Source organism: Eulemur rufifrons, chromosome 2 (assembly GCF_041146395.1).
Source record: "Eulemur rufifrons isolate Redbay chromosome 2, OSU_ERuf_1, whole genome shotgun sequence".
Classification (NCBI taxonomy): domain Eukaryota; kingdom Metazoa; phylum Chordata; class Mammalia; order Primates; family Lemuridae; genus Eulemur; species Eulemur rufifrons.
The window spans coordinates 54,933,506-54,949,350 of NC_090984.1; the positions used below are offsets into that span (position 1 = coordinate 54,933,506).

A 15,845-nucleotide genomic window follows, 5' to 3' on the forward strand; every position below is an offset into this window, starting at 1 on the left:
GATTTAAAGTCAGCAGGAAGTTGAGGATTAATGAATGATTCATTGAGTGACTTCTTTTCCCCCTAAACATATTGTAAAAGGAAACTTAGTGGGGAATGACTGGTAGAGATGACTCCAGTGTAGACCAAAGTTGGTTAGAGTGAGTTTGGGACACTAGATTTTCAGTGGGTAGTCTGGAAAGGAAATTATTCCCATCAATGGGGTTAATGTGAGCAATGCCATAAAATCCACAAAGCCATCTGTTTTAATTTGTAATAGGAACTTTTGTGGCATGTTAATTGAGGTACTCCAGGCAACAGTGGAGCCTTTTGGTTTTATTTGATCTCACACCATTGTTTCTATGTAGCTTCCATTAATAAAAGTTACATTGTGGTTAGGACTGAATGGAGCCTTAAAGGAAAATTATCTTCTAGGTTTTTGAAGCCAGTAAAGTGTTTTATTAATAATTATTATACTAACATCAGGATGTTTCTTGCTCCCAAATTTCTTTAAATATATTGCTTAGATTGTATCAGTATCCTTTAAAACTAATACACTTAAAGATCTTGTCAAACTTCGAGATGGGAGAAGGCTGATGGTTTTTAGGTATCATTGGCTATATGTCTACTCCCTTCCTGTGGGGACCAGGCGTAGAGAGATTTATAATAATAATGTGAGTACCATTCTGAAGGAAGCCAATCTGTTGTGTGGGTTCAGAAACCTAATGAGATAAAATGGGATGGCATATGTTGATGGTTTTGATTGTTGGAAGAGCATTTGTACTATCATTTTTCATTCCTTTTGATAGGATATTTTCATATTCATTGGAAAGCTTGGACCTGTTTGGCATATATACACACATACACACATAGGTATATGTCAAATTATTTTGTAAACTTTTTCAAAAATAATGCATTATGAACATTGTTTGTATCACTAAATATTATTCTACAATAGTATTTCCCATATGTCTTCTTTGGAACACAAATACTCCCATGAAATGTAAGTGTCCTGTGGATAGATAAATTTGAGAGGTAGTTCATACTCTCTCCTCTTGTTTGAGTACCTGAAAGCATATTAGCCTAGGAAAAATTGCAGCAAAGACACCCATTTAATGTTGTTTATCCCCATGTTTCATAAACTGAGTTGACATGGAGTTGTTTTTTCATAGCATACCTATTAATATCTTATGGGATTTGTATTCCCATAATATAAGAACATATTTTATGAAATGTTCTTCTTCAAAATAATATTAAGGGCTGCATAGTATTCTATTATATGAATATACTTTAATTTTTAATCATTATAAATAATGTGATGAATATCTTTGCAAATAATCTTTGGGTATATGCATAGTTCTTTTTCTAAAACATAAAGTTATGAGTTCAAAAAATATATTTCAATATATTTCTAAGTTGATTTATATCACCAAAAGGTGTATGACTCATCTGTTTTGAATATTTTACCCATATTGATATTTGTGGAATCTTATGACAACCAGTGATAAGTTTTGTTTCTATACACATTTGTTACTGCTCTACCATTGTTGAATTTATATGTTCATATATTTGTTGAAATGCTGAATATAAAATGTACCAAAGCATCTAAATATTTTTCTTAAAAATATTTGTCATGTATTAACTATGTAGATATTTAATTAATAAAGATTTTTTCCTACAAGTCTAGATGATTTCATGAATAATCTTGAATAATTTGAAAAAACATTTATGTAATAAAATTCTTTAATTGAATAATCAAAATGTATTGGATATATTACTCTGCTTTTTAAATGTTTGTTTTTAAAAATTTATATATAATTACATTTTGTAATTATCAGTAGAGATGATTAGAGCTGATACGAACTAGATGCAACTACAGACAAATAATGTGCAATTCTTATGTTTTATTGCACTACATAAATGCATAGAAATATATTAATAGTATAGTAAGCTTTTAAGTTCAATGTTGACTACTCTTCAAGCAGTAAAACCTAGATGGGCTTTGAAATCCACTTTCTTTTCCATTCTGTGTTACTGATTATTTCCACTTTAATTGTTGCAGTGGGGTCTGATGAGCTGGATAGCTACATGTATCAGACAGTGGGCCATCATGCCATTGACTTGTATGCAGAAGCGATGGCTCTTCCCCTCTATCGCCGAACCATAAGAGGAAGGAGCTTGGATATAGGACGAGTATACACCAAATGTGAAGGTGATGAGGTTGAAGATCTCTATGAGCTTTTGAAACTTGTTAAGGTATGCAGAGTAACCTATTACATATAGTGAATTTAGTGTGTAATTTAGTAAATTACGTTTACTGAGTTATTTAGTAATAGATAATTTACATCTATTAGTAACCCAACTATTCTTTAAAATGATATTTTATCTTTTTGGGGTAGGAAAACCCTAAAACTATTAGTATTTCTTCATATTAAATGGTATTTAAAAATAAGACTTTTGTTATGTTTTGGCCTCTAGGATTATCAAGTGATATTAAACTGAGTTTTCTTTTTCTTGGGTTATTGGAGCTGATGGCCATTCATTCATTTTTTTAACAAATACTTTTTGAGTGCTTACTATGTGTTTGGCACATGCTGCTAGGCACTGGGGATAGGGCTATGAACAAATGAGATAAAGGTCTATTCTAATGGAGCTCACTTTCTAGTGGAAGAGGACAGATAATAAACATAAATAACATGCTTAATGATGAAGAGCACTAAGTGGAAGAATGAAGCAGAGTCAAGGTGAATAGCACATGATGGCAGGGGGTGGCTATGGGCATGGTGCTATGTATGGTGGTCAAGTAAGACCTTTCTGATACGGTGAAGATTAAGTAGATCTAAAGAAAGTGAGAGACTAAGTGAGCCTTGCTTAAATCTGGTGGAAGAGGTATGAATTAAATACTTAAGTAATTGTATACAAGAGTTTGGCAGCCATTATGTACTCACTGTTAATTTTTCTAGACAGAAAATTTAGGAGAGAAAGTGTGGGGCTCACATATCTAATTGGTACTATAATTAGTAAATGTTGATTAATATAAGTTATTTTTATTGAGCAATTATCTCTTCATTCTTATTGACAGTCAATTATTTGAATACTCTTCTTCTTCAGTATGAATTTTTATCCAGTCAGCTACCATCAATTCACACATAAGGTATATCTGATGAAATAAGGAATTTAAACCAGTATTTCCTGGATGTCTTAACATTTTTTCACAAGGAAAAGTAGGAAGATGTCTGTCCCTCCCTCTATGAACGGACGTTGCATTTCATTTTTTCACTCTTGAAAGAAGTTCAGCTTTTTCAGAAGTTGTGTAATGAACTTATGTCATGAAAATTTCTAGTCTCAAATATTGCTTCAGTGCTATACTTTAAATTTGATACAGATCAAAGCTTAATATTAATTAAGGATTTTGATTCAAAAATATACAAAGCACTTAAATTCTTCTAAAGGTTGCTTGATTAAAATAGTTCCTATTTTGTATGCGGGAACATTTTCATTTTTATTTTAAAAAGAAACCTGTACAATAAGCTCTTAGAGCAGTTTCATAATTTACTGTTTAGTTATATATAGCATAAGAAGTAGATATTTTCAAAGGAAATCACAGGAACCTGGTTTCTTTCTCTGAGAAGATACATGCTAAGAAATATTTTGATTATCAAGCATGGGGAAGGCTTAAAAGCGTTTCCGTTTTAATGGTTGTCTCTCCATAAAGGTACAGTTATGATCTTGACAGTGTTTACTTTGAGATGTGAAATACTGAGGGCAAATCCTGCATTTTCAAAATTTCTTTTTTTAGGATACAACAAAATTGTACAGTAAGTTTTTAATATAAACCAGTATTACAAAATGGTGAGATTCACACTAGAAGTAATTGGGTTGCTTTAAAAATCACAAACTTGATAACTTTGGAGAAGCTCTGTGATAATAATAGTCTTCCAAGAAAGGGAAAGATAATAAATTACTAATCAATTTAATTAAAAATGGACAGATTAGTAGTAATTAAGAAGATATTTCCCTTTCGATCCATGCTGTCTTGGGAGAAATGGATGGTTTGCCATTATCTTTATAGTAACCGTCAGTTATGACATAAATTAATGCTAATTTTAAATCTTGACAGCTTCTGCTTTGGAAGTTCATACATGATAATTATAACTATAGTTGAAAGAGATGTTATAAAGTTATCTGGGGCTAAGTAGTTCCTTCTTTTCCTATGTAGAAATATTAATTTTAATATAGGATATTCTGAGCATATAAATATCAGAAATATATTGCTTTTATGGAAGAGATTGTATAACTAGGCTTTCAAAGATTCCAATGGAAGTCTTACATATTTTAATGAATAATTGAGTAATTATGGAAAAAAACGAATCTAGAAAAGCTATAATTTTTCAAGTTAGTCTTCACTTGCTCTAAGAAAAAGAACTGCATTTTTTAATCCTTTGAATATTAATGGAGTATTGAAAGCACTTAGATTTATTTTCATTTTAAACATTTATTTATAACAGATTTCAGTTTTGTGATTTTCACAGGTAACTCAGTCTTTTGTTTTTGTAGCTTCTCCCCCCAAATATTAGAACTAATTTTTGAGTAGATGTTCCTATTTGCAAACAGTTCAGTTTACTAATTGTGAAAAAGAAATAGGAAAGACTTGGAAGAACTTACAGAATTATAAGTTTCCTTTTGTAAAAGTCATGAAAACTTATAGAAATAAAATAAGCCTTTATGTCTTATAGATTAGGAGGTGACTATGACAACTAGAGATAAATACCTCAAGCTGTTTGCAAAGTATGTGATTTTCATGTGACTGAGCTTTCTTTTATTCTTTAGAATTTCTGTAATATTGAAATGAATTTTAGTTCTCATTTAGTTTAATTAGTTTAATAGATACCTGTATTGTTTCCTGAAAATGTAGTGATTTTAAAATGTGTGTTTTCTTTTAAGTCACATAATCAATGTAGAGAAAGAACCATATCTATATAGAAAATATTTTTAAGGATCAACATATTCTTTATTTCTTTACTGGATTGGAGCTACTTTTAATGAATCTAATGTCTTCCTCTTTCTTGGTTTATTTTCTCCTTTTGGTGGAATACATCTTTAACAAACTGTCTTAGAGAGAGTACTTTTAAATTCTTACATTTTGAAAATGTTCTTATTCTGTCCACACATTTTTATTGATATTGGTTGAATTTAAAATTTTACACTGAAAGTCATTTTTCCTCAAATTGTTGAAAATGTTGCTCCATGGTCCTCCAGCTTTTTGCTGATGCTGATGTGATTTTTATTCCTTTTTAGGTGACTTGTTTTTCCTCTGTGTTAGCTTCTTTTTTTTCCCATTATTTCATTAAATTTTTTTCTTTTTTATTTCAAAATATTATAGGGGTACAAATGTTTTTGGTTACCTGAATCACTTTTGCAATGCTTGAGTCAGGGCTATAAGTGTGCCTATCACCCAGATAGTGTTCATTATACCCATTAGGTTATTTTTCGCCCATCCCTTCCTTCCCCCACCCCGCTGTTTGATTTCCCTCTGTGCACATGTGTGCTCAATGATTAGGTCCAATTTAATAGTGAGTACATGTGGTGTTTGTTTTTCTATTCTTTAGATACTTCACTTAGGATAATGGTCTCCAATTCCATCCACATTGTTGCAAAAGACATTAATTCGTCCTTTTTTATGGCTGAGTAGTATTCCATGGTATACATATACCATCCACTCATGAATTGATGGACACCTGGGGTAATTCTACATCTTTGCAATTGTGAATTGTGCTGCAATAAACATTTGAGTACAGGTGTCTTTTTGATAAAATGATTTCTTTTTCTTTGGGTAAATACCCAGTAGTGGGATTGCTGGATCGAATGGTAGGTCTACTTTTAGTTTTTTGAGGAATCTCCATGCTATTTTCCATAGAAGTTCTACTAATTTGCAGTCCCACCAACAGTGTATGAATATTCCTTTCTCTCTGCATCCACACCAGCATCTATTGTTTTTGGACTTTTTAATAAAAGCCATTCTAGCAGTGGTAAGGTGATACCTCATTGTGGTTTTAATTTGCATTTTCCTGATGATTAGTGATGTTGAGCATTTTTTCGTATGTTTGTTGGCTATTGTACACAAATCAGTAGCATTCCCATATACCACTAACAGTCAAGCTGAGAGTCAAATCAAAGACTCAATACCATTGACAATAGCTACAAAGAAAATAAAATACCTAGGAATGTATTTACCCAAGAAGGTGAAAGATCTCTGCAAAGAGGACTATGAAAGCATTGAGGAAAGAAATCGCAGATGACACAAACAAATGGAAAAACATATCATGCTCATGGATTGGTAGAATCAACATTGTTAAAATGTCCATACTGCCCAAAGTGATTTACAGATTCAGTGCAGTCCCCATCAAAATACCAATGTCATATTGCTTAGATCTAGAAAAAATAAATCTATGCTTCATTTGGAACCAAAAAAGAGGCCAAATAGCCAAAGCAATCTTAAGCAAAAAGAACAAATCTGGAGGCATCACATCACCAGACTTCAAACTATACTACAAAGCTGTGGTAACCAAAACAGCATGGTATTGGCACAAAAATAGAGACATAGACCAATGGAGCAGAACAGAGAACCCAGTTATAAAACCGTCCTCATATAGCCAACTGATCTTGGACAAAGCAGACAATAATATATACTGGGGAAAAGAAGCCTTATTCAATAAATGGTGCTGGAAAAATTGGGTAGCCACACACAGAAGAATGAAACAGGATCCATATCTCTCACTACTAACAAAAATTAATTCAAGATAGATAAAAGACTTAAATGTAAGGCATGAAACCATAAGAATTCTAGAAGAAAATGTAGGAAAAACTCTTCTAAATATTGGCCTAGTCAAAGAATTTATGACTAAGACCCCAATGGCAATCACAGCAACAACAAAAATAAATAAATGGGACTTGATTAAATTAAAAAGCTTCTGCACAGCTGAGGAAATACTCAACAGATCAAATAGGCAACCTAGAGAATGGGAGGAAATATTTGCGAGCTATACATCTGATAAAGGGCTAATAACCAGAATCTACAAAGAACTCAAGAAAATCAGCAAGAAGAAAACAAAGAACCCCATTAAAAAGTGAACAAAAGACATGAAGAGAAGCCTCTTGTTAACTTTTGTGATTTTTGTCTGTTCTTGGTGTACTGAAATGTCACAGTAAGGCTGTATTGAACGTTGAAGGTTGCTTCTCCTGCATCCCTTCCACAACTCCCTATTGAGTAGCAAAAATCCTCTTTCTGTTACTGATGGTTCAGGGATACACATGTAATCCAGGTGAAAGCCAGTCACAACATGGCATTCTTCTGGCGATGGTGATTGGATCAGAGATGGTTTTATTAACCTATATTGGGCCTAATAGAATCAGCCTTTGAATGATGGGTGGTTGGCAGAAGAGAAGCTCTTTCTCCTTTTGTGCAGAGAGATGAGTGAATGTGAGACCTAAAACTGCTATAACCCCCTTTTTTTTTCCAGCAGGAAAAACCTTGATGTCCAATCTGACATCTGGGAAATCCTCTTACACTAGTTATTTGATAATTTGCTCCTTTTAATTTTCTCTGTTCTGTTTTTCTGGTACTCTCATTGGTCAGATATTATACCTTCTATATTGAATCTTCATGGCCCTTCTTTTCTCACATATTTTCCACCTCAGTGTCTTTTTGTTGTATATTGTGTGAGATATCCTTTTTAAGTTTCCTTACTTTCTTGAATTTTTTTTATTTTAGCAATCATATTTTCAATGCCAAGAACTTGTCCTGTTCATTGATTGGTCTATTTTATAACAACCTGTTTCCCTTTCTAGCAACATCCCTACATCTCTCTTAAAATACAAATAAGAGAAGTTAGATGTTACCTTTTTGTTTCCCATAATTTTAGTGTTTTTTGTGGTAATCTTTTTTCCTGTGCTTTCTTCTTTTTCATGTTGTGGACTTTTCTCAAATGTCTTGGTTGCCTGTTTGTATCTAAGTATAAGGGAAGAGGGAAGCTGACTATGAATGCTTTTGACTCTAGAGTTTTCCCAGCCTCACATCTCACACCTATTAATACCTGAAGTTCAGTGTAGTGTGGCTTAGTTCCTTTCTTGCCTTTATTCTCTTGCATGCGAACTGTAGATTACGTCTTCCTCTGCTGACCGATCAGTCATCATTCCTTCTTCATCTGCTTTATGACTCCAGAAAGTAATTGAAATCCTTTTTTCATGTGTAGTTCCCTCTTGTTTGTTATTATTGACAATAATAATTTAAAAGTTTACATTTTAATAATAAATATTAAATACATTATTTAATAAATAAGTTTAATAGGAAAAATTAAATTTAAATCAAAATTATTATTTATTATTATTGACAGTAATCTAAAGGTAAGTTTGACTTTAAGTAAACTAGATATAAGACACAAATTATATAATCAAAGTTTAGTTTTTTTGTTTTGTTTTCTGTTTCTCTCTTGTCTCTATTTTCTATTAACTCTATTCTCAGTTAGGACCTTTGTAATTAGAGAATGGCTCCCAGTTACATTCTTCTTGGTTCAAATCTAGTAGGAAAAGCTCCAGTTTTCTTCTTAAATAGCTCAAAGGAAGATCTAATTATGTTTCATTGTCACTCATTGGCCTGACTTTTATCATTCATGAGCCAGTTGTTGGAAGAAGATGACTTCATTTAATTGGTCAGGCCTAGATCCTGTGTCATTCTTGGAGTGAGAGATGAAATCATTATATACTGGGATCACGTTTACTAGGAGTGAAGAAAGGGTGGATCTCCAAATATAAATCAGGTTGTTGCTGGCAGAAGGGTGAACTGTAGTAGGAGGGCAAAAAGCAGCACATTTCCTGAAAATTTATAGGTTCCAACTGCTTACAAACTTGGAAACCATCCTAGATCATTCTTTCACTATCTACCCTGTCCCTTCCTCCCTCACTCTCATCTTTCCTTCCTCCCTCCCTGCCTCCTGTTCTTCCTTCTTCTTTCAAAAATAGTAGGACATTGGAGCCACAGCAGTGAGCTTATTGTCCAGGAAATGGATATTCAGTTGCTAATGATTTCTCCATCATAATATCCTGTAGGCGTGGTAAACTCAACAAGTTCAAAATTTATTCATTATTTTCCTATACAAACTTGTTCCATTTTCTATATTTCCTCAGTTAAAAGCATCCTTTACCCTGCCACCCAAGTCAAAACATGGGCCTTACTACTAGTCTTCCACTTTTTCTCAGTCCCTATCCACACTCTAGCCCCCTCAACCACCACCATTAGATCTTTAGAACCTGTTGATAATACTTCTCTGACTTCTAAAATCTGACCCTTTGACCTCATTCTCTCCATTACTGGTTTTTCATCTGTGCTGTGTAAGAGTCTCCTCCTCATCAACATGCCTTCAGTATTGCCTTATGCTCCATCCAGCCCTTCTACCACATTGTTGTCAGCTGATCTGTATAAATGCTTAAATAACCCACTATGAAGATACAGTCCAAACACATTAGGCTGACACAGAAGACTCTTTTTAAGGAGAGGCATTTGCAGTCTTACTAGTCTGATCCTGCCATTCCCACACAAGCCTCTGGGGATCAAGTAATTATGAACTAATCAGGTTTCTAGGAGATTGCTTTTCATGTCTGAGTCTTTGTGCTTTTCTGTACCCTTATCTCTTTGTTCTCCTGAAGAACCCCTTCTTACCTCATACCCTTTTATGAAACTTGCTTTAATTTACCTTCATCTTGTCTCTTCCATGGCAGCTTGTCTATACCTCTACCGTGGGTCTCAGTGCATTATTAGGATTGTTTATGTGGCTGTCTTCCTTGCTAGATTGTGAGATCTTCAAAGACATGCTCAGTGTTGTTCAATTTTATATCTCTAATGCCTAGCAGAGTTCCTGGCATATACGGAGACTCTTAAAATAAAATATTGTTGAACAAATTTATTAGTCCAAAATTTATCAAATTATTTTGTATCTAATTATGTAATACAAAGGAGCCACATCATTGTTATAATATATGATGTAAAACCACTGGTAAATTCATTTTGTTTTTGTTTTTCTATTTAGAAGCTTAAATGGAATGGGCATCATAGTGGAAGCTTTTAAAATAAGGTATCCTTATGGATTTGGCAGTGTAACCATTAACTAATTGTACCAAGAATAATTTCCAGCTGCATTTTATAACAATGCTGAGCAGACACTTGTAAAAATTATTTTTGGCATCTGCATTTTTGAAAACCTGACTATGGTGGAAAATTACTTTGTGCATCTCTTTTCACTTCAGATCTTGGAGAGAGGCCCTAGATTATTGGGTAGCTCTAAGGCAAATACAGAGGGTTTGGAGTGGGAGAAACATGTAAGATGGACTTAAGATTTTCAGGGAGGACCCAGACATAGTGCTAATTAAACAGGCACACAGCCCTGTACAGATTGCTCCTGGCTCTTCAGCACTACACAGCTTGCCTCAAGCCCTGTCAGTTCCCAAGATTTTGGACATTAAACCTGGTCCCTTGGCACAGGAAATGCTTTTCTAGTATTGATTCTGGACTCGAAGCAGGAAGAACTGGCATTGGAACAGACCAGTGTCATTTTTACTTCCAGGTGCAGCTTTATTGAGGCTGTGCCATATCTGGCCCTTTCAGATGATAAAGTCAAGCATGCATGAGGAAACACATGATGGAAGATCTGTCTGGAAATAAAGTGTTGGACCATACTTGTCAATTACTGTAGTTCCTAAACTTATCACAGGTCCAGAGTTTTCATCTATAAATTCTCCCTGAAGCCTAGAAAACATGACTTTCTCATTTTGGCAAAACTATTATTTTGTCTCCTCAACCTTGAACTTTCTGCACTTGGTATGAATGATTGTGTGTATATATTACACATGTACATATATACTCTTTCTATGTATCTATTCTCTGATTCAGTGCCTCTCTATAAATTCACCAATTGACTTACTTTTATATCCTCTATTCCTTTCTTCTACAAACAATAGATTTCTTCTTGTCTTATCATCTACTCTGTATATTTTAGTGTGTTGGGTATGTTTGACTTTTTTTCAATTTTTTTTTTTTTTTTTATGCTTTTCAACCTCTGGTGTCTATGGCCTATTGACTTTTTTTTTTTTTTTTTGCTACCATTTATTTCCACAGAAACCTTTTGTAGATGTCTACTTCCAGAGTTGTGTTGTCTGAGATGCTAAATGTATGTTTCTGTCCTATAGTTTTTTACTTCATTTCTAGACATGTAGTGTATCTTGTTTTTGCTCTATTTTCTATTAAGTGACTGAGAACACATTACCAAGACTTATTATCAATAAGTGTAAATTGCTTTATTTCTTTATTGTTGTCCTTACATATTTTTGGAGCACAGGACTTTATTGTCAGTCACACAGTAATATGATAGATCGTGAACTGATATTTTTATGTCGGCTTTCCCTTTTAAATTGGAAACATCTTCAATAAGCAAATTTGTAGTGCCTCAATCATAAATAGTTGTAAAGAGCAATGATATCAGTAAATATTTAGAGGTGGGTTTTTTGTTGTTTTGTTAAGAGATGATTTAATAAGGACTTGTTTTGTGACATGGTGATGTGAAATATTACTGAGGGAATCAAAAGATTATCTTAGTTGATTTTGGCATTTCTTGTTTTGACCTTAACCATTTAAAGACTTTCTTATGTCTTTTATTCAGCAAGCATTAATTCAGTGCTTATAGGGTACCAATACTGGAAAGTAAAAAGATGTATGAGACATAATCTCTGCCTTCATAGACCCTGAGGAGATAAGACACACAGAGAAATTAATACAAGGTTCAGTTGCCGTTAGAGTATGCAACTAAAGGATTATGAGGATTCAGAGGAAGTAAAAAATCAGAAGAGGCTTTACGGGAGAAGTTATATTTGATATCTTTGAAGGTTGTTTAGATTTTGACAGAGGCAGGCATTGGAGAATGTTGCACATTAAAGGGCAGAGCTTCGCCAAGGTCATGGGCACAGGAAATCATGAGATGTATTAGGGAAATAGAGAATGGTTCAATTTGCTTTAGAGTTTAGAGTTTGAGAAATAGTGGAAAATAAGTCTGTAAAGGTTGATTGAAACCAAAAATAAAAGTCTTAAATTTTAGGTCAAGTATTGTTCGGGTAGTGGAAAGCCCCTGAAGTGGTATTTTGTAAAGTGAATTTAATCAGTCACAGGTCGGTTTTTTTTTTTCTTTTTTTTTTTATGAAAGAGACTGGAATAAAATAGAATATCAAAGTTTATTGTTCATAGTGAGGATAATTATTGTTTTGTGTAATGTGTGAATGTATATACACATATGTGTACACTAGGCTGTTACATTGTATATATATTTCTCATATTAAACTAGTTCTATGGTCATCAAGGTCATCAGGTTGAACCACTAATAATGTAAGATATGGATTAGAGAAGTACAACTCTGTAGATGAGTTCAAATTTAAAACAAAGATACTAGGTAGCTGAAAGGTTTTGAGGACTTGAACCAGAAGAGTAGCAATGGGAAAGGCAAAGGGGTACATTGAAGATGGATTGATAGGGCTTGATGATGATATTTGAATAAATAGTGACAAGGAGTCTATATAAGGTATCTTGTAAACTGACAGTTCCACAAGTTAATTTATACAGCTCTCACTGAGCAATATTGATAATCAAAGTGAATTATGATAGCTATATATTAAAGAGATTGTGTTATTAAATATTATAGTATCCTATCTTTGTCATCTCTTTAATCTGGTATAGGATGGTATAGAAGATGCCTATATCAATCTAGGTTCATTTAATCAAGATTAATTCTTAATAAATTTTGGTCTTGGTGGTTCTTTTAATTGAACATATAACATTTTCTTTATTGAATTATATGCAATATATATCAACTAAAATATTTTGTCCTTATTCTTAAAAGCACGTAGTGTAGACTCACGGAAGTAAATAAAAATATGACATTAATATATTTTAACTTAATAATAATCTTTGTAGATGGGATTCAAATTATTATTGTTAATTACAGAGAAAAAATATTTACTGGTAAATCAAGCAAAATATAAAAATCTCTATAGGTTCTATAGCCTTTTGTGCATCATACCAGATTGAACCTGGCTTATTGGCCTATAAATTAATTGACCCCTTAAAGTCTATTACGGTCACCTTCCAGTCTCTCACCGTTTATAATTTATCTTGCAAACTCCTGCGAGGTTAATCTTTCTAAAATGTAGATTTAATCACATTACTGTCTTAATCAAAAATCTGCATTGCTTACCATTGATCTGTTAGATGCTCTGCAATATGACTTCAGTTTATCTTTCATCTTTTCCCAGATTCTCCTACATGGAACTTGTGTTCCACCTAAATTAGGCTATTGTCAGAGCTCATTCTTTCCCACATGGGTCTATGACTTGCCTGCATGTTCTAGTCAGAAATAACCTCTCTTTTCCAAGTCTTTCTTTTGTATAGCATCTCCTTGATATCTCCCCTGATTCACCCCCACTGAATGTAGTATCTTCCTTCCTTGAACTTTCATATAACACTGTAACTCCCTTATAGTACTTAATCTGTTGTGTTATAGTAGTTGGATGCGATGACTCATCCCTGTAACCCTAGCACTTTGGGAGGCTGAGGCAGGAGGATTGCTTGAGGCCAGGTGTTTGAGGTTGCAGTGAGTTATGATGCCACTGCACTGTACCCTGGGCAATAACATGAGACCCTGTCTCAAAAAACAAAATTAATTAATAATATGTATAATTAATAAATAATATCTTTATATACAAAGCTACTGTTTTTAAAAATCTATCTTGTGGAATTTTGTTTGTTTTTGTTTAAATATAAGTAACTTGAGGAGCAGAGATTGTATTTCATTCTTTTTTATTTCTTGTGGTATTCCATACAAATCCTGGACATAATGGGCATTGTCATAAACTCTTCTCTGAAATTCAGTCATTCCATCTATAAAATATAGATATGTCTTTCCTCTTGTCTTATTTATCTGTTTTGAGGCCACATGAGACCATATATGAAAACCTCTTTGGGTTTCTAGGAAGAAAGATGCTATATAAATTAGTTTATTTTTTTTTTTCCTTAGCCTGTCCACCTTATGTTAGTCTCAGGTCTGTCTTCTTCCTCATTCCGTAGCTTCAGAATAATCCAGTAAAGTTAAGGCCAGTCATTTTTTTACTGCATACAAAGTTTCATTAGTATATTAATATTCAGTAGTAGCTGCAAGTGGGCATTGAGATGAGTGCAATTCTTCTTGACTTTATTAGTAAGTTAATGCAGAGAAGAAAAAGTGCTATCATTCAAATTGTGAAAGAGGATTTCATGGGGGCAAATTCGTGTTATAGATTGGATTGAATTTATCCTTCTACAATTTTTTGCCTATAATTTTGGGGTCTTTTTTAGACTTTTTCATTTCAGATAATTCAGCCTTCCAAAAGACATGTAGAGTTAATATTTTCTGTCTAGTGGGGGGTTAAAAAATATTTTCTATCTAGTTTCCTCTATGAGTAACTGAGGTGTGGACCATTTCAAAAGGAAGTAAAGAGGTGAACCTAAAGTTGACAAAGGTTCTAATTTAATATTAATAGATGATTTCTTTCCATTAAAATTAATTTTGGCATGTTCTTTTAGTATTTAACTCCATGCTTATCTTTAAAATCTAAGCAGTATATTTTCTAGTAACTCGTTTGTAAAAAGCCTCAAGCAAGAACTTCTATTTGAAAGTTAGATGAACCAAGTTTAGGAAATTTAGACTTTTCAAAGAGTATATGAAGAATTAGAGATTTAAAAAACGGATCTTTGAGGCAGCAGAATGGTGCTACTATGTATGTTCCTGTGCATAAAAGCAATTGCCTCTCCACACCAGCAGAATTTTACCATACTTATTTATAGTATGTATAGTGCTGAGCCATGTGGTCACTTTTTGTACTTGCACACAGTGGGTGCTCAATGAGGTGTTATTAAATTAAACTTAACAAAGTTAAGCCTATATAACCTTGACAAAATTAAGCTAATACTAATCCTCATAGGCATCTATAAAAATATATTGACAAATTATTTCTCTTTCTTGTGGAGAATTCTTAGCTACCTACTACAGAACTGGTTCTAGAGCCATTGAAATGGCCTGTGGTTTATTTTAAGACCAGTTCCTTACGGACTCTTTCCCAGGTAGTAATTTTACAGAGAGATGGGAAGGGAGAACCATCATCATGTAATAAATAACCCATGGTCCTCCCTCTTTAGATGTTCATAATTTAGCTCCTTTACACATTTTTATTGGTGTCTTAGCCATTTTTGTGACTTCTTTTGCCCTTATCCAAGTTCTTCTGATTTTGAGTGTTTGTATATTCTGGACTTGATCACAGAAAGCAAATAAGAATCAGACTTAGTGGATGTCATTATAGAATAATGCAATACTTTAAGACAGGATGTTTTATTCTAGAAAGGAGAAATGTTCTTGAACTCTTCAAAATTTTGTGCAAATTTTTTGCATGTGTTAATTTTTCTAGGGAGAGCTCCAAATTTTTATCATAGCCTCACAGTGGTCTGGTCTTTTCAAAGTTTTAAGAACTACTTTTGACCATCAGTGTCAGAAAGCCTTGTAGCCTGAGACTATTCATGACCATTTAAGTCAAGAATTAGTTGTTATCTGAGTTTGTAGCACATGCTGTGCTATGTGCTATGAGATCAGAGGGTCTTCTGGGGTTTCCAATGACTGAAGAGTCACATGGAGGTTGTACCTGAGAACAGATGAGTACGCTATGTGTTTCTCAAGAAAGATATTAAAATCCCAAAGAGAAAAGAGGCTAAAGTGACATATTAAAATTTCAGGTAAGAAGTAATGG

At 33.4% G+C, this 15,845-nt stretch overlaps 1 protein-coding gene across 1 annotated transcript in view; it reads left to right on the forward strand.

Moving 5' to 3' along the window:
- The window catches only part of DPH6 (diphthamine biosynthesis 6), a 170,375-nt gene that overhangs the window by 6,277 nt on the left and 148,253 nt on the right, over positions 1 to 15,845 (forward strand). Inside the window, exon 3 of the mRNA XM_069461940.1 lies at positions 2,041 to 2,234. Coding sequence (XP_069318041.1) covers positions 2,041 to 2,234 — 194 coding nt within the window. The remainder of the gene's footprint in view (positions 1 to 2,040; positions 2,235 to 15,845) is intronic.